The sequence below is a fragment of the Amborella trichopoda genome, chromosome 1 (genome assembly GCF_054954075.1).
Source record: "Amborella trichopoda isolate Santa Cruz 75 chromosome 1, AtrichopodaSantaCruz75HAP2 v2.0, whole genome shotgun sequence".
NCBI classification, from domain to species: Eukaryota; Viridiplantae; Streptophyta; class Magnoliopsida; order Amborellales; family Amborellaceae; genus Amborella; species Amborella trichopoda.
In genome coordinates this window covers 7,944,330-7,964,346 of record NC_142336.1, presented here as the reverse complement: position 1 = coordinate 7,964,346, position 20,017 = coordinate 7,944,330, and the positions used below count along the sequence as shown (strand labels likewise).

The 20,017-nt window shown below is 32.7% G+C and overlaps 1 protein-coding gene across 8 annotated transcripts; it reads left to right on the top strand.

The window, feature by feature from the left end:
• Positions 1-8,308: 8,308 nt before the first annotated feature.
• Positions 8,309-13,722, top strand: LOC18426253 (UV radiation resistance-associated protein). 8 transcript variants are annotated; one of them, XR_016050432.1, is made up of 7 exons: positions 8,309-8,616; positions 9,657-9,863; positions 11,254-11,434; positions 11,658-11,817; positions 12,396-12,626; positions 13,050-13,119; positions 13,440-13,722. XR_016050432.1 is itself a non-coding variant. In XM_020662316.2 (7 exons), coding segments are annotated over exons 1-7 (1,062 nt in total). In that variant the 5' UTR covers positions 8,309-8,436; the 3' UTR covers positions 13,442-13,722. The 8 variants fall into 8 exon arrangements, 5 of the variants coding, with proteins under 5 accessions (XP_020517975.1, XP_006832974.1, XP_020517974.1 ...); XM_020662316.2 differs by having other exon boundaries at positions 11,658-11,848; XR_016050430.1 differs by lacking the exon at positions 13,050-13,119.
• The last annotated feature ends 6,295 nt before the right edge of the window (positions 13,723-20,017 follow it).

The following is a 20,017-nucleotide window of genomic DNA, read 5'->3' as shown; positions in this document are numbered from 1 at the left end:
TTTTGGTGATATGACATGTGGCCATATAGTTGAAAGATATTGACTTGATATATCTTTGAAAGATTTTGTAGAAAGATTGAGTAGACTTGTGCTATTTTATGGTATGCACAATATTTTGATGAGATTTAATTTCTATTGATGAGAAAATTGTTTAGGAAAGGGGGATAATGGTTCATGCGCATTCCATAATATTGCCCATCTGTGGAATGGATGGCTCAGATCTTTCACCCCGTAAGTCACCCTTGATCGACGGTCTATGTTCAATCAACGGTCTATGTTCAATCTCATTGGAAGATGCAAGCCAAAGAAAACGCTAAGAAACTCTAATATTATTTAAAGCCTATAAAAATGGATTGTCTTTACCAAAAAATCTCTACACCTTATCTTTCTATTTCTCTCTCTTAAGAAAGTTTCTCTCTCTCATGTTTGATCTCTCTCTCTCCCACATTGTGAAAGAACTTAAGGGTATAGATTATGGAGTTCTTCTCTCTCCTATCTCTCAAATATGGATTTATGGCTCAGGGTTTTAGGATTTAGCAAAAAAAGAATCCATCTCTCTCAAACTAAGTTGCTAAGAGAATTCACCTAGGGTTTGAGTTTGTGATAAAAGGGTTTCATGTTCCATTGGTGTGGCTTGGTCGAAATTTGCTTTCCGAGTTCAAGATTGAAAACAGACCGTTGATCCCGTGCTATCAAATGGTGGTGACTCGGTGTGGGGTGTAATAAGCTTAGTTGAGGTAATCTCCGGCACTCTTCCTTTTGTGTCTTGCAATCTTATCTTTTATTCTCAAGCATAGTGCATAATTGTTTCAATGACATCAAGTTGCTAAGATCTTGGTTTTGTTGTTATGCTGATTTTATTTTGAAATTTATCTTATTATAATAGAGACCACATGTAAGTGATATTTTTGCCAAAAGAAAGGGGTTAAGAAAAAAAAAAATGTAATCCCCGATAAAAGATCACCCAGGTTTTTCTTTCATGAAATGCGATTTTTTTTCATGTTCATGCATCTTGATATTGAGATGATCAATTTGAGAATATTTGGCCATCAACACAAGCCTCTTCTAATGAAATTTCTGAGGTCGGCCCTAATTTGATTGTTTAGAGCCTTGGCTCTATATAAACTTTTTCCAAACAAGATTTTAAACTTTAAACAAAATAAAATGGAAAATGGTTTGGTGGAGCCCTTTCAAAAACCTCATAATTCATCAAAAATTACAATTCAAGCATTAGAAAACCTTTACATTGAAAAAAAATAGAATTTTATGCTCTAAAAATATATATAGTAACAAATCATCTAAATCGTCCATTTCACTATAAAATTAAGTGTTTATAGATCTACAAGATCTGTACCATTTTTTAAGTTTCAAAATTTATTATCAGTGTTGGAAATTGATTTAGATCTATCATGGAGATTTCTATTGCTAAGAATGCTTTCCATACGAGGATTTGAGGTGAGGCTTAATTTTGTTTTTATAAAAACTAGGTCCTATAGAAACTTCATCTAAAAAATTTTATGTGAGCTGGCCTCAACGAAAATAAGGGCTAACACCTTGTTCATTGGAGAACAATTAGTTTGAAGGGCGGCCTTGACATCTCAAATATGCATGACATTAATATGATTGGTATGATGAAGCTAGCTTGGAGATCGTTGGAGAACCCAACGTACCTCGTTGCACGATTTTTTGACAAAATATTATCGAGGGTCCATCTAGTACTTGAAGCCCAAATAGGTGTTCCCTAGCGTGGAAGGGAGGCCCAGTTTGGGTTGGAACCGGCTGTACAATAATTTTAAATGCGTAATAGGGGATGGTTCTTCAGTGGACTTCTGGGTGGATTCATGGCTTACGAGACAAATCGCTTGGGATATTTCCAAGGCCGATTGTCATAGAGATTTGTGAGGGAGAATTTTGCAAGGGATTCCCCAATGGGCCCAAGACCTCTTGTTAGGGCTTGGAAAGAACTACAATCACATCATATCTATACTACATTATTGAGTCAGAGTTAAGGGGTGGACATCGTACATTATTAAGCTAGAGTTAAAGGGTGGATGCATGTCACAAGAATTAATGCTATAGAGATTGTAAGGTAAAAAGTTTATTTGCATATGACATCCCCTATTCTTAAGGAAGAGAGAGAGGGAGAGATATCAATTTAGAGAGAGAGTCTTCAAAAGAGAAAGGGAGAGATACATTGGATAATTCAATGTATAAGAGAGAGTGAAAGATATGTGGTAGAGATTTTGGAAAGAGAATTTTATGGATATAAAAAGATATTTTATAGATAGATAATTATTCTATTATTTTTCTCCAAATCAAGCATCTTTCTCTAAATTATAAGAGAGAATCTTTATAGAGATGATCTATTCTTTGTACAAATTAGAAAATCAAAATTATAGGAAACATAATTCTTGTAGAGAGATTTAAATAGAGAGGTAAATTCAACATGTTGAAAAAAGTTATATTTTCCTATATTTTTTCCATTTTTTTGTATAAATATCTTAAGTGAAATTGAAAAGTTAGTGTTTATGTCTTTCCTACATTTTCTCTTATCTCTTTCCATGTCTTCTCTCCTCTCACTCTTGTTCCCTTTTTTTTTTCCTATCCGACCCCCTCTATCTCTCTCCTATGATGTTCTCTCTATCTTTTACCGACAACCCTGCCTCTCTCTAATACCTTTCTCTCTTCCCTCATTGTTTTTGTTTAGAACTTCTGTATTTGTTTATTAGTAATAGGGTTTTGTATTTTTGATTTATGACTTTTTGGTTTATGAGTGATGTTCAATTTATTATAGATATTTGAGCACATGTGGTGAGCATGAAAATAATTACCAAGTATGAACTAACTGTGTGTATATGCTTTATGTTATTGTTAATTTATTTTCTGTTTTATTTTGTATTTGAGATTTTAATAAAGGATTATGTTAGGGTGCTCACATTATAGAGCATTTTATAATTATACTCAATAAATTTTGAACATTTATATACCCTTGTTTTGTACATGGACTATTTGTTTAGTAATGATATTTTTGGTCATTAGGAGGGGTGTGCTATCATCCACATGAGGTGTGACATAATCGAGTACCCTAGTGGGCATTTAATATTCCATGTAGATGTGACATCACCCCATGTAGATCTTGTCACACCTCTCCTAAAAATAAAAAAATACCCTTATTAAAAAATATTATATTACAAAACATAGGTATATAAATGTCCAAATTTGTTGAGTACAATAATAAAATACTATATAGTGTGAGCATCTTAACATAACCATTTAATAAATAATTATAAATATGATTGTAGGATTATTATCATAAAAATTTGTTGTTTATATCATATATAATGATTCCATTATACCTTTCTTAATGGTTATACTATAGACTAAAAATTCTAGATAAATAACATTTTTTTTTCGATACAAGATTCTCCACTAAAAGGCAAATTCTTAACAAAGTAGATTATGAATTTCTATGCTTACTAACTTCATGGTACATCCATGCATTAGCTAGCTTCTATTTGGACGGATGCAATTTTTTAACTACTTCAGTTTCTACTCCGGCTAATAGTTTCAGACATTCTTTGTTGCTACTGTGGGGGACCTGAAGCATAAGGAAATTTTACTCGTTGGTGTCAATTAGGGTGTCTGTGGACTTTTGTTGTTCTCCATGGTGCTTTCAGACTAATAGGTTCCATGTTGTGTCAATTCGAACTCGTTCTTCATTCTCTTCTTTCAAGGATTTCATAATTGGAAGTTGAATCCATTTCATATGATGGGAGTTGCTAGAGTATTGGGTGCGGCTATGCTATGCTCTATTTGTGGGCTACCGTAGAAAATACTTTATTTAAAGATGGTGGCAGTACAAATATATTCTGTACTTTTAACCCAACTCAAGTTCAAGAGATTTATTCGATGGTCACTGCTGACTCCTTTTAGTCCCAAATATTTGGGGTTGCTTTTTCCAATAAGCGCTGATTACATTTCTTTATGTTATTTGTACCAGTAACCGGTTTATGGATGAGTGCTCTTGGAGTAGTTGGTCAGACTTTGAACCTATGTGCCTATGATTTCGTTTTCCAAGAAATCCGTGCAGCAAAAGATCCTAAATTTCAGGATTTCTATACCAAAAATATTATCTTAAACGAAGGTATTCGTCCTTGGATAACGGCTCAGGATCAGTCTTATGAAAGCCTTATGTCTAATCCTTTAAATAATTCTAAAGTTATAAAAGATAATTTCTATTTTTTCAAGAAATTATTTTTTTATGACCACTTTTAAATAATAGAATTAATTTTTAAATTTAGTAATATAAAATTTCTTAAAAAGTAACATGCTTTCTAAAATTACAAAAAAAAATTCAATTTATTACAAATTTTCAAATAATTGAAATTAAATACATTCTAGAAAAGAAAAGAAAAGGAAACCTACTATATATTTTGTATTTTATGAATAATTTATAAATTTTAAGTACAAATTTTTGCAAGATAATTGCTAAATTTGAAAATTCGAATTATGAAGTATCCCAAATAAAATATGATGTATCTATTATAAATGTAGAAAAGAGCTTTTAGTTCCTTTATAATCTTAAAGTTGAATTTTTAGTGCTTTAGACCTTCATTTACGCAATTTTCTTTTCTAAAAGTTTTAAGTCATAAAAATTAAATTTACCTTTTATCATAGATATAAGAAACTAATTAACAATATAATAAATATGAAAGAATAACATAAAATTTTAAAATAGTAGAAATTTAAATTGTAAGGTGCTAGAGCGAGCTAACTATATACATTAATATTTCTATGTGCCTAAAAATTAGGACAAAGTATCACGGTTGATAACATTTACATACCCATGATAAAGAATAAGAAATATTTAATTATTTTAAAAGTAATGATTAAAAATAGTATAGTTAATAGAAATTAATCAAATTGTAATTCAAAATAATTAAAATATAAAATTTATAAATATAAAGATTTTAAAATGTTTATATTGAAATGAAAAGACTAAATAACTTATTTAATGAATTAAAAACTATAAATAATATTAAAAGTATAAAAAATATGAGATTTGGATAAAAGAAGTTTTTAAAGCATAAGAAAAAGTGAGAAATAGTATTTAAAAGCATAAAGCAATCTTAAAAACTAATTCACATTGGTGATTTTGCCATCTATATTTTGAGCACGTAGATCTCTTTTCCTCTCTTATTTTATGGCTTCACAAGCACCACTACTGTGATACCTAAACGTTGTCCAATATGTTTACAGATTTTATATCATGTTACATAATCTAACACTCGTGAGGGTAGCATGTCCTTCCCTTTTTTAGCTATTTGGATTCAACGTCTCTACTTTTCTATCTTAACATTATTTTATCTCAGTTCTAAATCTATGCATTTTTTTCCTACAATTTACATGTTTTAATCAACAAATGTGGCTAAAGAAAGGAGGGTTGGCTTGTGGAAATCTCTTGCAGATGGTTGGATTAAATTGAACTTTGATAGGAGTTCGATGGGGAATCCTGGACAGGTGGGTATTTGTGGGATTATAAGAGACTGTGGAGGTCATGTTTTACTGAAATTCCATGGTCCTATAGGTGTTACTACTGCAAATGAGGCAGAATTAACAGCGATGTTGCAAGGTGTTAAACTGGTAAAGCAGTTTTAGAAACTTACACAGTTTGATAAGAGAGATGGCTGATTGCTGTTAATATGGTTTGTTCTTTTAATCATGTTTATAGGTTGGTCGTTGTGCAATAGGACCTTTTTCTTTATTTTGTTAGTGGTGTTGTTTATGTTCCTTTTTGGTGCTGTACTAGCCTATGTTGGCATTTGTAATTATGCAAGGTGTTTATGCAGAGAGCAATAAAATTATTACTGTTCATCAAAATAAAGAGGTCCATTTTTTCCTTTTTATTTTTATTTTTAATATAACTTCATTCAAGCCATGTAACTTGATGACGTCTATTGTTTATAAACATGATTAAGAGCCTATATAGATCGTTTAATTTCATATTTCCTATATATTGTTCACAATTATTTGAATATTAATACACTAGTAATGCATTGATAGTTAGATTTCATAATTTCTTTTAAGTATTTATTATTGCTTTATGTGTAACGTATTAATAACGTATGCGATGCAAGTGCATGGTAGTCCCTCTAAAATTAGAAGAAAACTAACTTGTTTGAGTACATTTGCCTGATGGTCACGTTTCTTTCAAGAGTGCATGGGATCACATATGGCAAAAAGAAACTTCATAGCCTACTTTCTAATCACTCGTCTTCTGCCTCACACAATGAGTGAAATGGTTCTTTTGGTTTGCCCTTCATCAATGCTTCTCGACCACTAATTGTTCCAAATCAGGGAATGGTGTTAGCACCAAGATGCCGCCTTTACCTCCATGAGAAGAAAAGTTTTAAATTTTTATGTTCTCCCTACAATGTAGAAGTTCTATCTTCTTCTTACCGGCTGTTCATTTTTTATCAAGAAAGCCACTCACCGTTTGATTTTAGATCCGATATCTAAAAGTATTTTATTTTTAATTTTTTTAATACAAATTTTCTAAATATGAAATTTGGTACGTACCATCTTCTCATTGGGGCGCACTTATAAAAAAATATTAACAATAATTTTTTGATAAAATAATGACCAAAATATTCCTTGAAACTTTTAGAGGTATTTTGGTCATTTTATTTTATTGAAAATATTTTTTTTTTTATATTTTTTGTTAGTGGGAGTTTAATAGAGGAATGAACGTCCAAAATTTGGTGTCAAAATAGTTTATATATATATATAAAAAAATAGTGTAGAGACGTGACATTGTGATTGGGACAATCTTAACCCTCCATTAAAAAATGGACGGTTAGATAAGGGGAGGATAGAACTTTTATGTTATACGGGAAACATAGAAAACTTTCCCCTTTAAATATTTCATTATCTTGCTTTTTTGTGCAGTTTAGTCTAAAGCAGACTATCCCTCTCCATTTCATCAAATGATTCAAATTCCATTTGAAGAAGGTTAACATTCATCTCGAACTATTTGCTCATGCTTTCTAACTATGCTAGTTCCTTTGAATATCACCCATGTTTTTATAAAATGGCGAACTCTCGAGGGCTGTAATCATGTTAGAAGCTACTATACATCTAGATTTCATTTCCTCCATGTAACCGGATTGCCCTATGATAGGATTGTAATTTAAACTTATTTTGTAATTCCTTTATTTCTTTTACTGAACGGGCCATCCCCCATTAACTTCACCTAAAAAATAAAAATTAAAATAAATAAATAATAATAACCTAAAAGAAAACATAAATCGATCTATTTTTAAGATTTAAAACTAAAATTTTTTCTAAATTCATAATTGTGTTGGTCGATGTTAGTTATTTGAAAAATTTTCCATCCACATTCCATCTCTCCATTGATCTTTGGAGATAGGAGGAGGATGATGCAATTAAGGTTTAGAATTTGCTTTTCCTATCATGAATTTCCTACAACATGCTTGATATCTCGGGACTGTCGATTACTAACATCGGACAGTCGAAAACGAGCTCTAACAATGGTAAAAGATGGTGGAATAGTTGCGCTTTAAAATTTGAGAAAAGTTTATATAGAGCCGAGGCTCTAAACAATCAAATTAGAGCCTACCCCTTAAAATTTAGGGTACGGTTTGTATAGAGTTTGGGCTCTAAACAATACCTTCAAATAGTATCGAAAAATGTCATTTTAATACTGAAAATATTTGTGATAACCTTAAAATATATTTTTATCTATATATGTAAAGTATAATGTTTCAAACATAGTGTACATCTATAGATCTATTAAAACTTGAAAAATCTTGAAAATTGACCATCAAAAAATACATTACAAAATACATTATTTTCAAAACTTAAAATCTATTTTTTTCTCATGTTCATACATCTTGATATCGAGATAATTAATTTTAAGATATTTGAACATCAAAAACAACTTCTTCTAGTGAAATTTTTTAGATCGGCTCAAATTTGAGAGCCTGGGCTGGATATAAACTTTTCCCTAAAATTTATATGCGTCAGCAAGGATTAGAATTCTTCACAAAGCTAACGGTCCAATTCCCAAAAGTTCCAAGTTGAAGTACTAAATTTCCGTAATACCCTTCTTCATCTACTTTTCCTCAATGCCTCGCCGCACTCCTTTCTCTCTCTAAAACTTTCTCTTTCTTCACTTTCTCTCTCTAAAAGCGTGCCTCTCCGTTTCATTTTGCGCTCTTTTTCTTTCTTTACTTTCTCTCTCTAAAAATTTTATCTCTCTTCAATGCGGTTTGCGCTAGTTTTCTCTCTCGATCAAAACCCAACCCATTTTTCTTGTTCACTTCTTGGTTTTGTTTTGTGTGATCCATGAGATGATGCGGTTCACTGGTTATCTCATTTCTTATTCTGAAGCGTTCGATTACAGTGTTTGCATTCATGGAAACAGAAAAGGAATCTGTATCTTCCTCCAAAGACAAAGAAATTGGGGAGCCCAAGGTCATTGCATGGGAGGATTTGGAGCAGGAGCTAGCTAGGTTATGGAGCCTGTCTTCTGCTTTGAAAAAGGCCAAAGAGAAGAAACAAGCCCTTGTTGAGAAGCTAGAGCCACTCATCAAGGTACTTTTGTTGAATTTCTTGATTTGGGGTTTCAGTTCCTTTGTGCATGATTGAGAATTGGTATTTGGAGCTCGCGATTTTTTTCATGGGGCTTTCTGGGCATTGTATGGGTTTTTTGGTTTCAGGTTTTTTTGGGTTTGGGACTTTTGGTGCCATTTCCAAAATTCTTGTTTTGCTCTGTTCATGAGTTTCTATTTTTGAGACTTTCCTAATTCATGTGAATGCTCAGATGTGGATACCTGTTGTGAATATGGGATTAGGGCGTAAAGTTTGTGTCGTAAAATTTCATTTCTTGAAGTTTCTTATGTGGGCATTTCGAAGTTCAGATAAATATGGGAAAATAGGGATTTAGTTTGAGAAATATTAACATTTGGTGGTTGTTTAGTTGAATTTCTTTCTTGTTGATGCGAAGATTAGGGGTGCTGTTGGGGTGTTAGGAATTTGAAAATAGTTGTTGTTTTAGAGTTCTACTTTACCGGTATTAAATGTAGGTTTCTTTGGATATTTCCAGCTGCAAAGATCAAAATAAATAGACTTGTGCATTGAGATTTCTTAAAATTTGGTTTTTGAGATATGGGAATTCAAATAATTAGAATGCTGGGTGATCCTTTATTTCAACCAGTGAGCAATGATTTCTACGAAGCTGAATGCACAGTGATCTTTGTTTTATTGAAATGCGCAGTGATCTTTGTTTTATTGATTGTTAACTAGAATTTAGTGACCATGTAGTGAACAGTCCAACACTAATGAGAAAAATATTGTAGAAGTATGACATGGTATGATAACCCTTCAACAAGAGAAAAATCTTTGATGAAAGGGGGGATTCTTGGTGATGCTAATTGAAATGTGGTTTCAAGTGAAAAAATATTTGTAAGGGTAAAAGATAAAGAAAATCAAGGTGGTCGACACCTGGTGCTGCTTGCTGTAGAGTTTTAGTTTTCTTCGAAAATGTTTTGGTTTTCCTGAATTTTGTTGGTAAAATTGTTCTAGGCTTTAATTGATTATTTCACTTGTTAGTGGCACGGCCATATGGTGAGCAGGTAAATGCAGAATCAGCTTGCCGGTCAAATGAACTCCAAGATATGCTTCAGAGGCTGGAGTCTCGAAAATGGGCGATGGGGAACTCATTGTTGCACTTAAAGATGACTAAAGAGGAGCTCCAAAGACATGAGGAGCAGCTTCCCTCAGCAGTTCGGTCGTTGCTACTTGCCAGCAAACAATGCTCTCTGGCTTCTAGGCAGTTAGATGTAAGGATACTATCCTTTAGTTATTTTTTAGGGAAAGTATATCATAATCAAATGGACTCTGGAAGACTCCCTTGGGGTTATCACTGTCCATTTAAATGATGGATGGTGATCAAGAGTTTGTGTGGGCAGAATTTTTTTTTATTTAAACAGGTATTCCATGCCATATGTTGATTCATCTTGTATACTTAGAATTTTATATTTTGAAGTAGGCAATGCATGCTATGATTTGGACACTTTTGCTTGATATTCCGTGTGGTGTATGTCATTCCCTTTTTTTTTTTTTTTTTAATACTTGTGTTCAACTTTATATTTTGTGGGTTTCATTTGTGAGCTATTCAAACTTGTAACATAGGGTGCAAAAATAAGTGCTTATAACAGCTAAACTAGGACGTGCCTAAACCTCAGCGCATATCAGCTGTCAACCCATGTGCATAAGTTTGTCACAAATCTACCTCTTTGGTTTTATTTACTCATTTATTATTCTCTTTCTAGAAACTTGTAAATGACTTCAATGCATTGGTGATAAAGAAAGATAAATAAATTAAAGCTTAGTGATATTTACAGCAATAAGGACACCGTGTTAGCTGTGTTGCATATAATGGAGATCACGTTGAGTATGGACATGGGGTTACAGAACAAGAAACTTGAGTGAAATAAATGTATCAAAGTGAGCATCGCCACTTTCACATCTCTTGCTCTTAAAACATTGCTTTATCAATGGCGTGTACGTGTTTGTTTAGAAATAAGGGATGTTTTGGACATAAAGCTATGTGTTTCTTCAAGTGCAGCATGACATGTTTCATATGTTTGAAATATTGTGTAATAAATCCCAAAACCAAGAGGAGTTATTCTTTGCAAGCATGGGTGATTGGAAGGGTAAAAAAATGAGCCAATAACTCTACATTCAACATTCAGCAAATAATGGAATCTCAAACTGTGGTTCATTTGCTTTAACGTAAACAAGTTTATTTGGAAAAGACATTGCATTTCAGTCTTTTACAGTGGATAACCTTAGAGCTCATATAATGTGCTTCGTACTAAAATTGAAACACTTCCTAGGTTGGTTTATGAAAAGTTGTTTGTTAATATTGGGACTCTTTGATGCCATTACTTGGAACGAATGCCAACAGTAAATTTGATTGTAATTTATTGAGTGTGACAGGTGACTGGTAGGAATTGTTCAGCTCATTGTTTTCCATGTTGTCTTTTTTGATAAATATGTATATATTTTTTTGGACTAAGTTTACAAATATGTATTTTTTTTTCTGTCATAAAAAGAGAAAATAAAAGCAAAGAAAGAAAGCATTCGTTATATGTTAGCCAGTGTTTGAATCTATTTTCTCTTCAGAAGTTTCAAACTTCTTATGTTTTGTTCTGTTTTTCCTCGCAGGAAGCTGAGAAGTTGCTAGCTGGGGAAAGAGGTTATGGCCATCTCCAGCATTTGCAAAAGCTGCTGAGAATTAGGCAGCAATACATGGTTACCCAAGTTTCTTCAATTTATCCTGTAAAGTGTTTAGTGGGAAAGACATCTGAAGAAAAGATCAATTCGGATCATCGAGGAAATACATCAGGTCATTCTCTTCACTCCATAGTATTTTCTGTTTTGTTTTTTTTGTTTTTGGCTATTGCCACGTAGCTATTGTTAGTTTCCTTCTGTGATATGCTAATGTTTTATTCTTCTGTTGTTGCTTCATTTTATGTGTTATTCATGTGTTATTCGTTTATTAAAGTTAATCTTTTATTTCGATTTGATTTCTTTTGATGCATGGCCATGACAATCTGTGTTTCTTCCAGAGGAGGATTCTGTATCATCTTCATCACATGTCTCGAAGCCTAATAACAACAATAACAATAATACAGAGGCAGCTTCATCTCTGACCATTTTGGGTCTGCCACTTCCCACACCTACTTTAAGAAAACCAAGTTTTTTCAGTGATAAGAAGGAGGCTCAGAGGTCTGCAACTTCTCTTGGCTATGTAGCACATGTGAGTTGTGACTGTTTTGGATTGGGTTACATGGAAAGTCGTACTTTTTGGCCCTGAGTTCTCCTCAATGTTCTGGTCTAGTAGTTTTCATTTTCATCTTGTCCTTTTCTTTCACCTTTTATTTGCGATGCATATCCCAATTGTGTATGTTTCTAATTATTTGTATTTATTGGATAGTAAGCTATGGAATTTGGTTCACATTGTCTATTTATCTTAAATATTAATGTGAGCTTTCTCACAAATTTGGTTACAAATACATGTCAGGTTTTGTTTCTCTTTTTTTTTGTTTTTTTTGAAAAGCATCTGCAAACTGGTGGTTTTTTTATTTAATTTCAATTTCACTTTTTCTTTTGGGGTGATACACTGAAATTTGGTTTTCTTTTTGTGTAATAAGTAATCTGTAAATTGAGTATGCCTTACATTAATTTTATTTGAATTGCTCTTGAATCGTTTTTAACTCAAATTGTTTGTTGACTTGTTGGTTATGGAACATCAACAAATGAGAAAAGCTGAACTGTTTGGTCATGATTTTGCTTCTATTTCTCAGGCTGTTTCTCTTATTGCGTCTTACTTGGATGTTCCGCTTCGATATCCTGTGCACTTGGGAGGTTCACGCTCATACATTCATGACAATGCACCATCTGTTGACCCTGTGTCATCTGATTTGTCATTATCATCTTCAGAGGTTGTTGTGAGCCCAAAGCCTGTTGAATTCCCTCTGTTCTTGGAAGGCCAAGATACAACCAGAGCAGCTTATGCTATATTTTTGTTAAACAAGGTTTACTTCCTTTTATATCTATGATCTGATATTGAGAAAATGGTTGGCTCTGTTAGTTCTATGACATTGATTTTGTCTTCTTGTTTTTATCTATGAGATGATTTTGTCTTTTTGTTTTTTTTTGTTTCTTTTTTTTCTTTTTAATTTTTTTTAATTTTTTTTGTTTTTGTTTTTTTTTGGGTTAAATAAGGTTCCATGTCTTTAATAGATCAGATTAAACATTAAAATGATTGTTCTTTGTAGGTTTTATGACACCATCACTATTTAGTATGGGATTTGTTGGAAGCAGTTTGAATGTCGTGTCCTAGTTAGGAGATGTATTAGGTATTCTATTTTCAAGTAGTTTTGATGGCTTACAGTTTATGAGAAGCATGCCAAGTTTAAGTTGTCCATCCTATTTGCATCTTTGTCAACCTTTTCTAGATCATGCCAAAGTGCCTGGATTGCCTTGGATCTCTCTCTCTCTCCATTGCTGGGCATCTTCCTCAATTCTGTAAGTTGTCCCTTATTCCCCAAATCTTCCTCATCCTTTTAGAAAAGAGCAAACAGTCCAAAAATTATGCAGCAACCAACATGTTGGGTACCCTATATTTCTGTTTCTTTCCGTTATCAACCTTGTTCCATTGCTTTTATACCTTGTTGTTACGGTTATTTGTGCGTCATGTTGTTGTCATATCCGTATCTTTTCCTTTCTTGAATTGCGTGTAACATCAACTGCTTTATGTACAGGAATTTCTTCATGTTTGTGTAAAAGAGAGAGAGAGAGAGAGAGCTCAATTGTACCCTAATGCCCTTAAATTTTCATAAATGTAGGATTTAGAGCAGCTCTTAAACCACATCGGAGTAGAGAGTCGGGGGCCTCGTCACGTATTGGCGAACTTGAAGGAGCTGATCAGTAGAATTCTGTCTCATGGCTTCACAGATGAGGACCCCCAGGAGACCATTGCTTGAGATTTGTCCATTTCATTCTTCAGGTGCATGTTTTAGAGAAGCACCTGTGCTTGTAAAAGCCTTGGAAGATGTTCCCATGATCTCCATGTATGTACATTATTCTTGATCAATCAATCATTCCTCTCGAGGAGGCAGGTTTCATTTCTTCTCTCGCTGTATATTGATGGGAAAGTATATCCAAACCATTTACCTTTAGTACAAGGTAATTCCTATTAATCTTGACCATTGGATGTGAAATTGGGTGGCTGCATTTATTTCATTAACAAGGTTAAAAGTTCAATTTTTTTTTTTTCGAACTTTGTGACAAACTCAAACTATCAGATTTCACATCACATGGGTTACAAGTAATTGTGATCTCCATGTACAAGGTAAATGGTCTCATTGTATACAAGGTACAAGGTGATCACAATTAATCTTGTCCATTAAATATGAAATAAGATGGTTGCATTTATTCCATACATATGAGTATTTCCTTAAGGTAATGTACTCAACATTGTTAGACACTTGATACATATCTTCTACCATGTAGTAATTCTAGGGTTATTGTAGGTTATTAATCAGGAATAAAGTATAACTTTTTGATAAAAAAAACATTAACTTAATGTAAAGGATGATATTGTCTACATGAAATGCGATATCACCCACTTGGATCAATGATTGTTTCTTAGCCACTAGTAAAATGACACTATTTTCTCATAGAAATATCTACTCTATTTCTTGTAATAAAGAAAAATACCGTCACTCAAAAATTTCATTTTTACAAAACAATGGATAATTAGTGTCTAAAATGTTGAGTACATTAAAAAAATATTCATGTGTACGAGTTTACACACATACATGCACACGTGTGTGCGCGCACACAATTTATATAAGGTTGCAACCTTATGTAGAATTACCGATGCACCTCAAAAATCTATTGGAAAAGGTTGTTTTACTTTTGAAAAAACCTCTAATTAATCATCTCGACATCAAGATGTATGAATATGAAAAAGAAAAGATTTTGAGTTTGAAAAATAGTGCATCTTGCAATACATTTTTTAGATTGAAATTTTAACTATTTTTGGATTTTAAAATTTTATAATTAGATATGAAAATGGATTTTTAGGTAATCCTAAGAATTGTTTTTACCAAAATTACATATTATGATAAAATTTGGAGATGCACCTTAATTGGATTGTTTAAGGTTGCAACCTTACAGAAACCACACACACACACACACATATATATATATATATATATCTCTCTCTCTCTCTCTCTCTCTCTCTCTCTTTATATATATATATATATATATATATATATATATATATATATATATATATATATATATATATATATATATATATATATATATATATATATATATATATATATATATATATATGATGGTTGTATAATAATATATATATATATATATATATATATAGAGAGAGAGAGAGAGAGAGAGAGAGAGAGATATATATATATATATATATATATATATATATATATATGATGGTTGTATAATAATATAATGCAATGATCTTCAAAAACCATGTTAGGGCCATTTGTTTAATCCAAATTTTGAAATATACACTATTTTTATTTTAATGAACAATCGCGAAAAAGGAAAATTTGAAAATGGAGCCTAGAAAATATTTTTTACGCCCAATTAACATAGGCTGTCGATTTTGATAAGATGCTTAGATCTACCTTAGAATGATTTTTTCTTTTTCAAATTTTTTAGATGGCTCTATTAGCATTAGATGAACAATGTTAAAAGAAAAAAAAATGATTTTGAGTTTGTAAAGGCTAAGGTTTTGAAATTGACCAAATGAATGCCTCGATTTGTTGTTGGAGGTACTCATTTTAACCATATCTAGAGTTTAAATTGAACGTTTCTTTTTTTTTGGTTTGATTATTGAAATGAAAAGTATGTGTGCAAAATTTTGGGTCATGCAAATACCACAAACGTAGTTTTCTAAAAGTGTGGTTGCATGAGATTATATATATATATATATATATATATATATATATATATATATATATATATATATATATATCTTTTCTTTCCAGTGGTCTAGCTGACAGTCTTCTCTTATTAATAATCTTGAGAAAAATACATCTTTATACCATTTATAATGAGATAGGGTAGGACAACGTAGATTAGATAGCAGATCTTCCGATCTTGCTGCTAGTAAAGCTGTACTGCCTACAAAATGAAGTGTAATGGTATACATGAGAGTATTGACAACATCACTTTCGGTGTATATTACTTCTTGGTTTTGTTCATTTCTGGCGGTCCACTGCCTAGTATTAGTGAGGATTCGTTGTTTGGTTTCATCATCTACATAGAAATCCCACCATCCTCTTAACCAGCCAGTAAATCCATTGACTATTGTTTTTGCAACCTCTTGATCAGGGTTGCCTGCCATTTTATTTGCAGAAGCATACATAGTCATATGTCTCATGACATCCAATATTTTTAATTCTGATAATCCATCTATTTGCCAATTGACTATTGATCTTCCTGAGTATGACACTGCCTGTTGTATGTCATCTTCTTCCATTTGTACATCAACAGGTGTAGGTCTCTTGTGATATGGTAAAGCTGTTATTGGTTTCCAGTATTTTCCATAAGCTATTCTGTTTATGGTTTCAGTGATAGGGGTAGTATCCATAAATGCCTTTTCTTGATTTTGGATTGTATCTTCTATCATTGGTTCTTCTTCCTGGAGCATCATAATGAAAAGAGTTAGTGATCAACATACTTCTCAACATAAGGAACCTACCATTTCAGATCTCAAACAAGAAATCAAAGAAATAAAGACTGAAATAGTTCAACTCAAAAATAGGATCAAAACATTAGAATTACAACAAATGTCTCCACAAGACTCAGATACAGATGAAATAGAATTTGATGAATTAATAAAAACTAATCCATCATTAGATATCCCTGAATCATCAGGAACTAAGATAACACCTATTCCTTCGGTGAACTTAATAGACAAAATAGTAGTACAAAAATGGTTTGTATATATAAAGATCATTGTTGCTCAAGATTATAGCTTTGAAACATCAGCCTTAATAGATTCTAGGGCTGATTTAAATTGTATCAATGAAGGACTTGTACCTTCCAAATATTTTGACAAAACTACTCAGATATTAAATACAGCAGATGGAAGTAGATTATTTATCAAATATAAATTATCTAATGCTTCTGTTTGTAACAACCACCATAACGACAAACAGCCCTTATCACTTGCCTTGCAACTGTTCGAGGAAAATACGAATATTAGTATTTTACCTTTACTTTCACCTATCAATATGGGTTCTAGAGACACTCGTAGAAATAAACAACCCATAACCAGTCAAATAATACCACATGAAGGGGAACAACCGCCTTTGGCAATTCGTTCACCTTCTCAATCTCCTGTGCACCAAATTACCTATCCTGAAGCAACAGCTTCAAAACCCATATATTCTCCTGCACAAAGTAAATCTGCTACTCCATCCAATATATCCAGATCTGCCTACCTTGAAAGAGCTTATCTCATGGATATCACTATCGATGAGAAATATATCAATACTGAGCCTATAAAACTTGCTCCTTTTTATTTGCTCAACCATCTTAACCCTTCCAATGGGGTTAAAACAAGAGAATACTTTGAAGCAATACTAATGGAAACAGGATCCATTTCTGTAGTCCATTATTTTCAACAAAACACTCGGACTATTGCATATAGTAAAGTCCAGATTAAAAATATACTTCCTTATGAAGAGTGGGGTTGTAATCCCTCCCATGGGAAGAAACTTCAAAATCCAGACTTTTCATATAAGTATTTTAAATATGCCGAATATATAGAGGCATGGCATAAATTTTTCTATTATCAAAATCCTAACTATACTCATAGTTGGTATATTCAATTTAGATTGCAAATATTGGAACGTTTTCCCACCTAGTTCAAAAACTGGTTTTTTGTGTGGGGATCAACTGTCCAAATTTTACCACCTGCATTCAAAGCAGTGCAAGACAAATTCCAAGCCTATAACCAGAATGATATTACCCTGGACCATCATCTCTATTTTATGGCCTTGTACCAAATACCCTGGATAATGAAATGGGAATATACCATTTCTCCCAATACTACCTCTGATTACACTTTTATACCTAGACATGGAAAGACCATTTCAGTAAAATGGTGGGACATTTTCAATATGGACCCATCTTCACTTACTCCAAAAAGAATTCCTCCAAACCTTTGGAAAAAACCCAAAGCCAAAATACAGCCAATACTTTTTTCGATTTTCCTACCTAAGAAATATGTTACAAGCAAACCCTAATGCCTCGAAAGAAACATTAGAAAACCAGATGAAAGAAATATTTGCAGAGGCAGGGAGAAAGCCAGTCTCCTCTGATGAAACCGTACAGTCCTCTCCCAATATCAACCAATACCTCAATCTCCCAATAGAAGATTCGGAAGAAACTGATCCAGATGAAGATGAAGATGACCCGGATGAATTCAGCCAACGACCATAAGAGATCATCACCAACATCAAGATTCTCTTCATCATCCCCGACAAACCATCATATCAATATTGTACAAAGATGCTCTAATAAAGTCCGTCAATATCTTCACCGACGCTGTCACCTCCATCAAACAGTAAAAAGCATCAGGAACAGTAATCACCGATGCAAAACGACAAAGCAAAGACTATTCAAAGATGCTTTACACTGTAGCCATTAAGCACTGTACACTGTAGCCACTAAGCACTGTAGCCACTTGGCACTGTAGCCACTTTCTCTTTTAGTCTTTTCTTTCTTTTCTTTTTTGTCTTTTTGTGCCGACATCTGCTTTATCTTCTTCTACCGACGTTTGTCCGCTCTCACCGACACCTGTCCTCTGCCACCTGGACTTGCTTCTCCTCTAAGCAAGATCGTCTATAAAAGGGGACGAACCCCCTTTCATTCAGCAGGTCGAAATTTCTCCCCTCTTCTCTTCTCTGCTTAGACCCTAGAGGTCGAAATTTCTCCCCTCTTCTCTTCTCTGCTTAAACCCTAGAGGTCGACTTCTCTCCTCTTCTTAGTCTAGACCTGAAGGTCGAATTATATTCTCTCTCTCCTTTCCTCTCTAAGGCTGCTCTCTTAGCCTCTCCTTTCTCGACCAAGGAGTTTTCCTCTAAGATACTCTTTCAATCCTTCTTCAGTCAGAAAGACCAGATCATCAAATATCAGACCTTGCTTCCAAAATATTCCAGGTTCAATACTATCTCTTTTCTGAAATATGTGTGACTGCAATTTCCATTCTCTCCCAACATACTGTCCAGAAAACTGGAAACTCTTTTCCAGCTATTGTATATGCACCCAGTGAGTCCTTACCTTCTGTTCTGTTTGTTTCTTTTCTGAGTCATTCTGTTATACTTTTGCTTCTGTTCTGTTTGTTTCTTTTCTGAGTCCTTCTGTTATACTTTTGCTTCTGTTATTCTGTAAATAGTGTGCTTTCAGTGTGATGTATGTAATCAGTGTGCTTTCAATAAAAGTGTGTTTTATGAATATGTGACTATGCAGTTTAAAATATTATTCAATATTAAAATTAGAGAATTTGCTTATGCACAGTGGATAGTAATAGATATTTCTATAATTCCCTTTATCTGCATAATATTGTTCGTCTTTAATTATTATAGGATCTTGCAAGTATTACTTAAATACAATAGTATCCTATTTACCTACTTACTCTAAAATCAGTCAGTTAAACCTATATGCAAAAAATAGTTCAAATTATATTTAAAAATCAAAGGATTACGATTATAGACAGTGCTGTAGATCCTGGCGCAAAGTTTAATTTACATTGGTGTTTATAATGTCCTATTTTACCACACTTATAACATACTGGTAATTTTTTCTTTTTCTTTGTATTGGGAGAAAATTTATTGATTAGCTTCCTTTTAGATTTTTTATAATATCTTTTCTCTTTATCCTTATTTTTGGATTTATATTTTTTTTTTTTGGATTTCTTCTTTTTCTTATATAAATTGTCAGGCATATTTTTCTTATCTAGATAGTAACCAAATTGTTCACAGAAGTCACCAAGCTCTTTTCGCTTAGTGATCTTTTGTTTATCTAATTGTCTTTTTAATTTCATATCTGTGCATAAAGCTAAACCTTCAGCACATATTTCTGCGGAGAGTTCTCCGAGTGTATATGATGAATAAACAATAACTCCATTATGTTTCTTTCTTATATATATATATATATATATATATATATATATATATATATATATATATATATATAAAACGCTTATAGGCGAAAATAAACAGTGATTTCGCCTACCTTCATCACCATCTAAACTTTATTACATAGTCATAATTGTCTGGTAGTGTTTTTAGTTTTTTTTTTTTACCAATCGGAATGATCTGAAATTTGTAGAGTGTGTACATTTAGTGAGACACACCTAATAAAA

Bases quoted from the DNA above. Each gene is read 5' to 3' on its own strand.
- LOC18426253 (XM_020662315.2), top strand. From the start codon at position 8,437: ATGGAAACAGAAAAGGAATCTGTATCTTCCTCCAAAGACAAAGAAATT. The intron at 9,864-11,253 runs GTAAGGATACTA...TTTTCCTCGCAG, and splicing joins TGGCTTCTAGGCAGTTAGAT to GAAGCTGAGAAGTTGCTAGC. The intron at 11,435-11,657 runs GTCATTCTCTTC...TGTTTCTTCCAG, and splicing joins TCATCGAGGAAATACATCAG to AGGAGGATTCTGTATCATCT.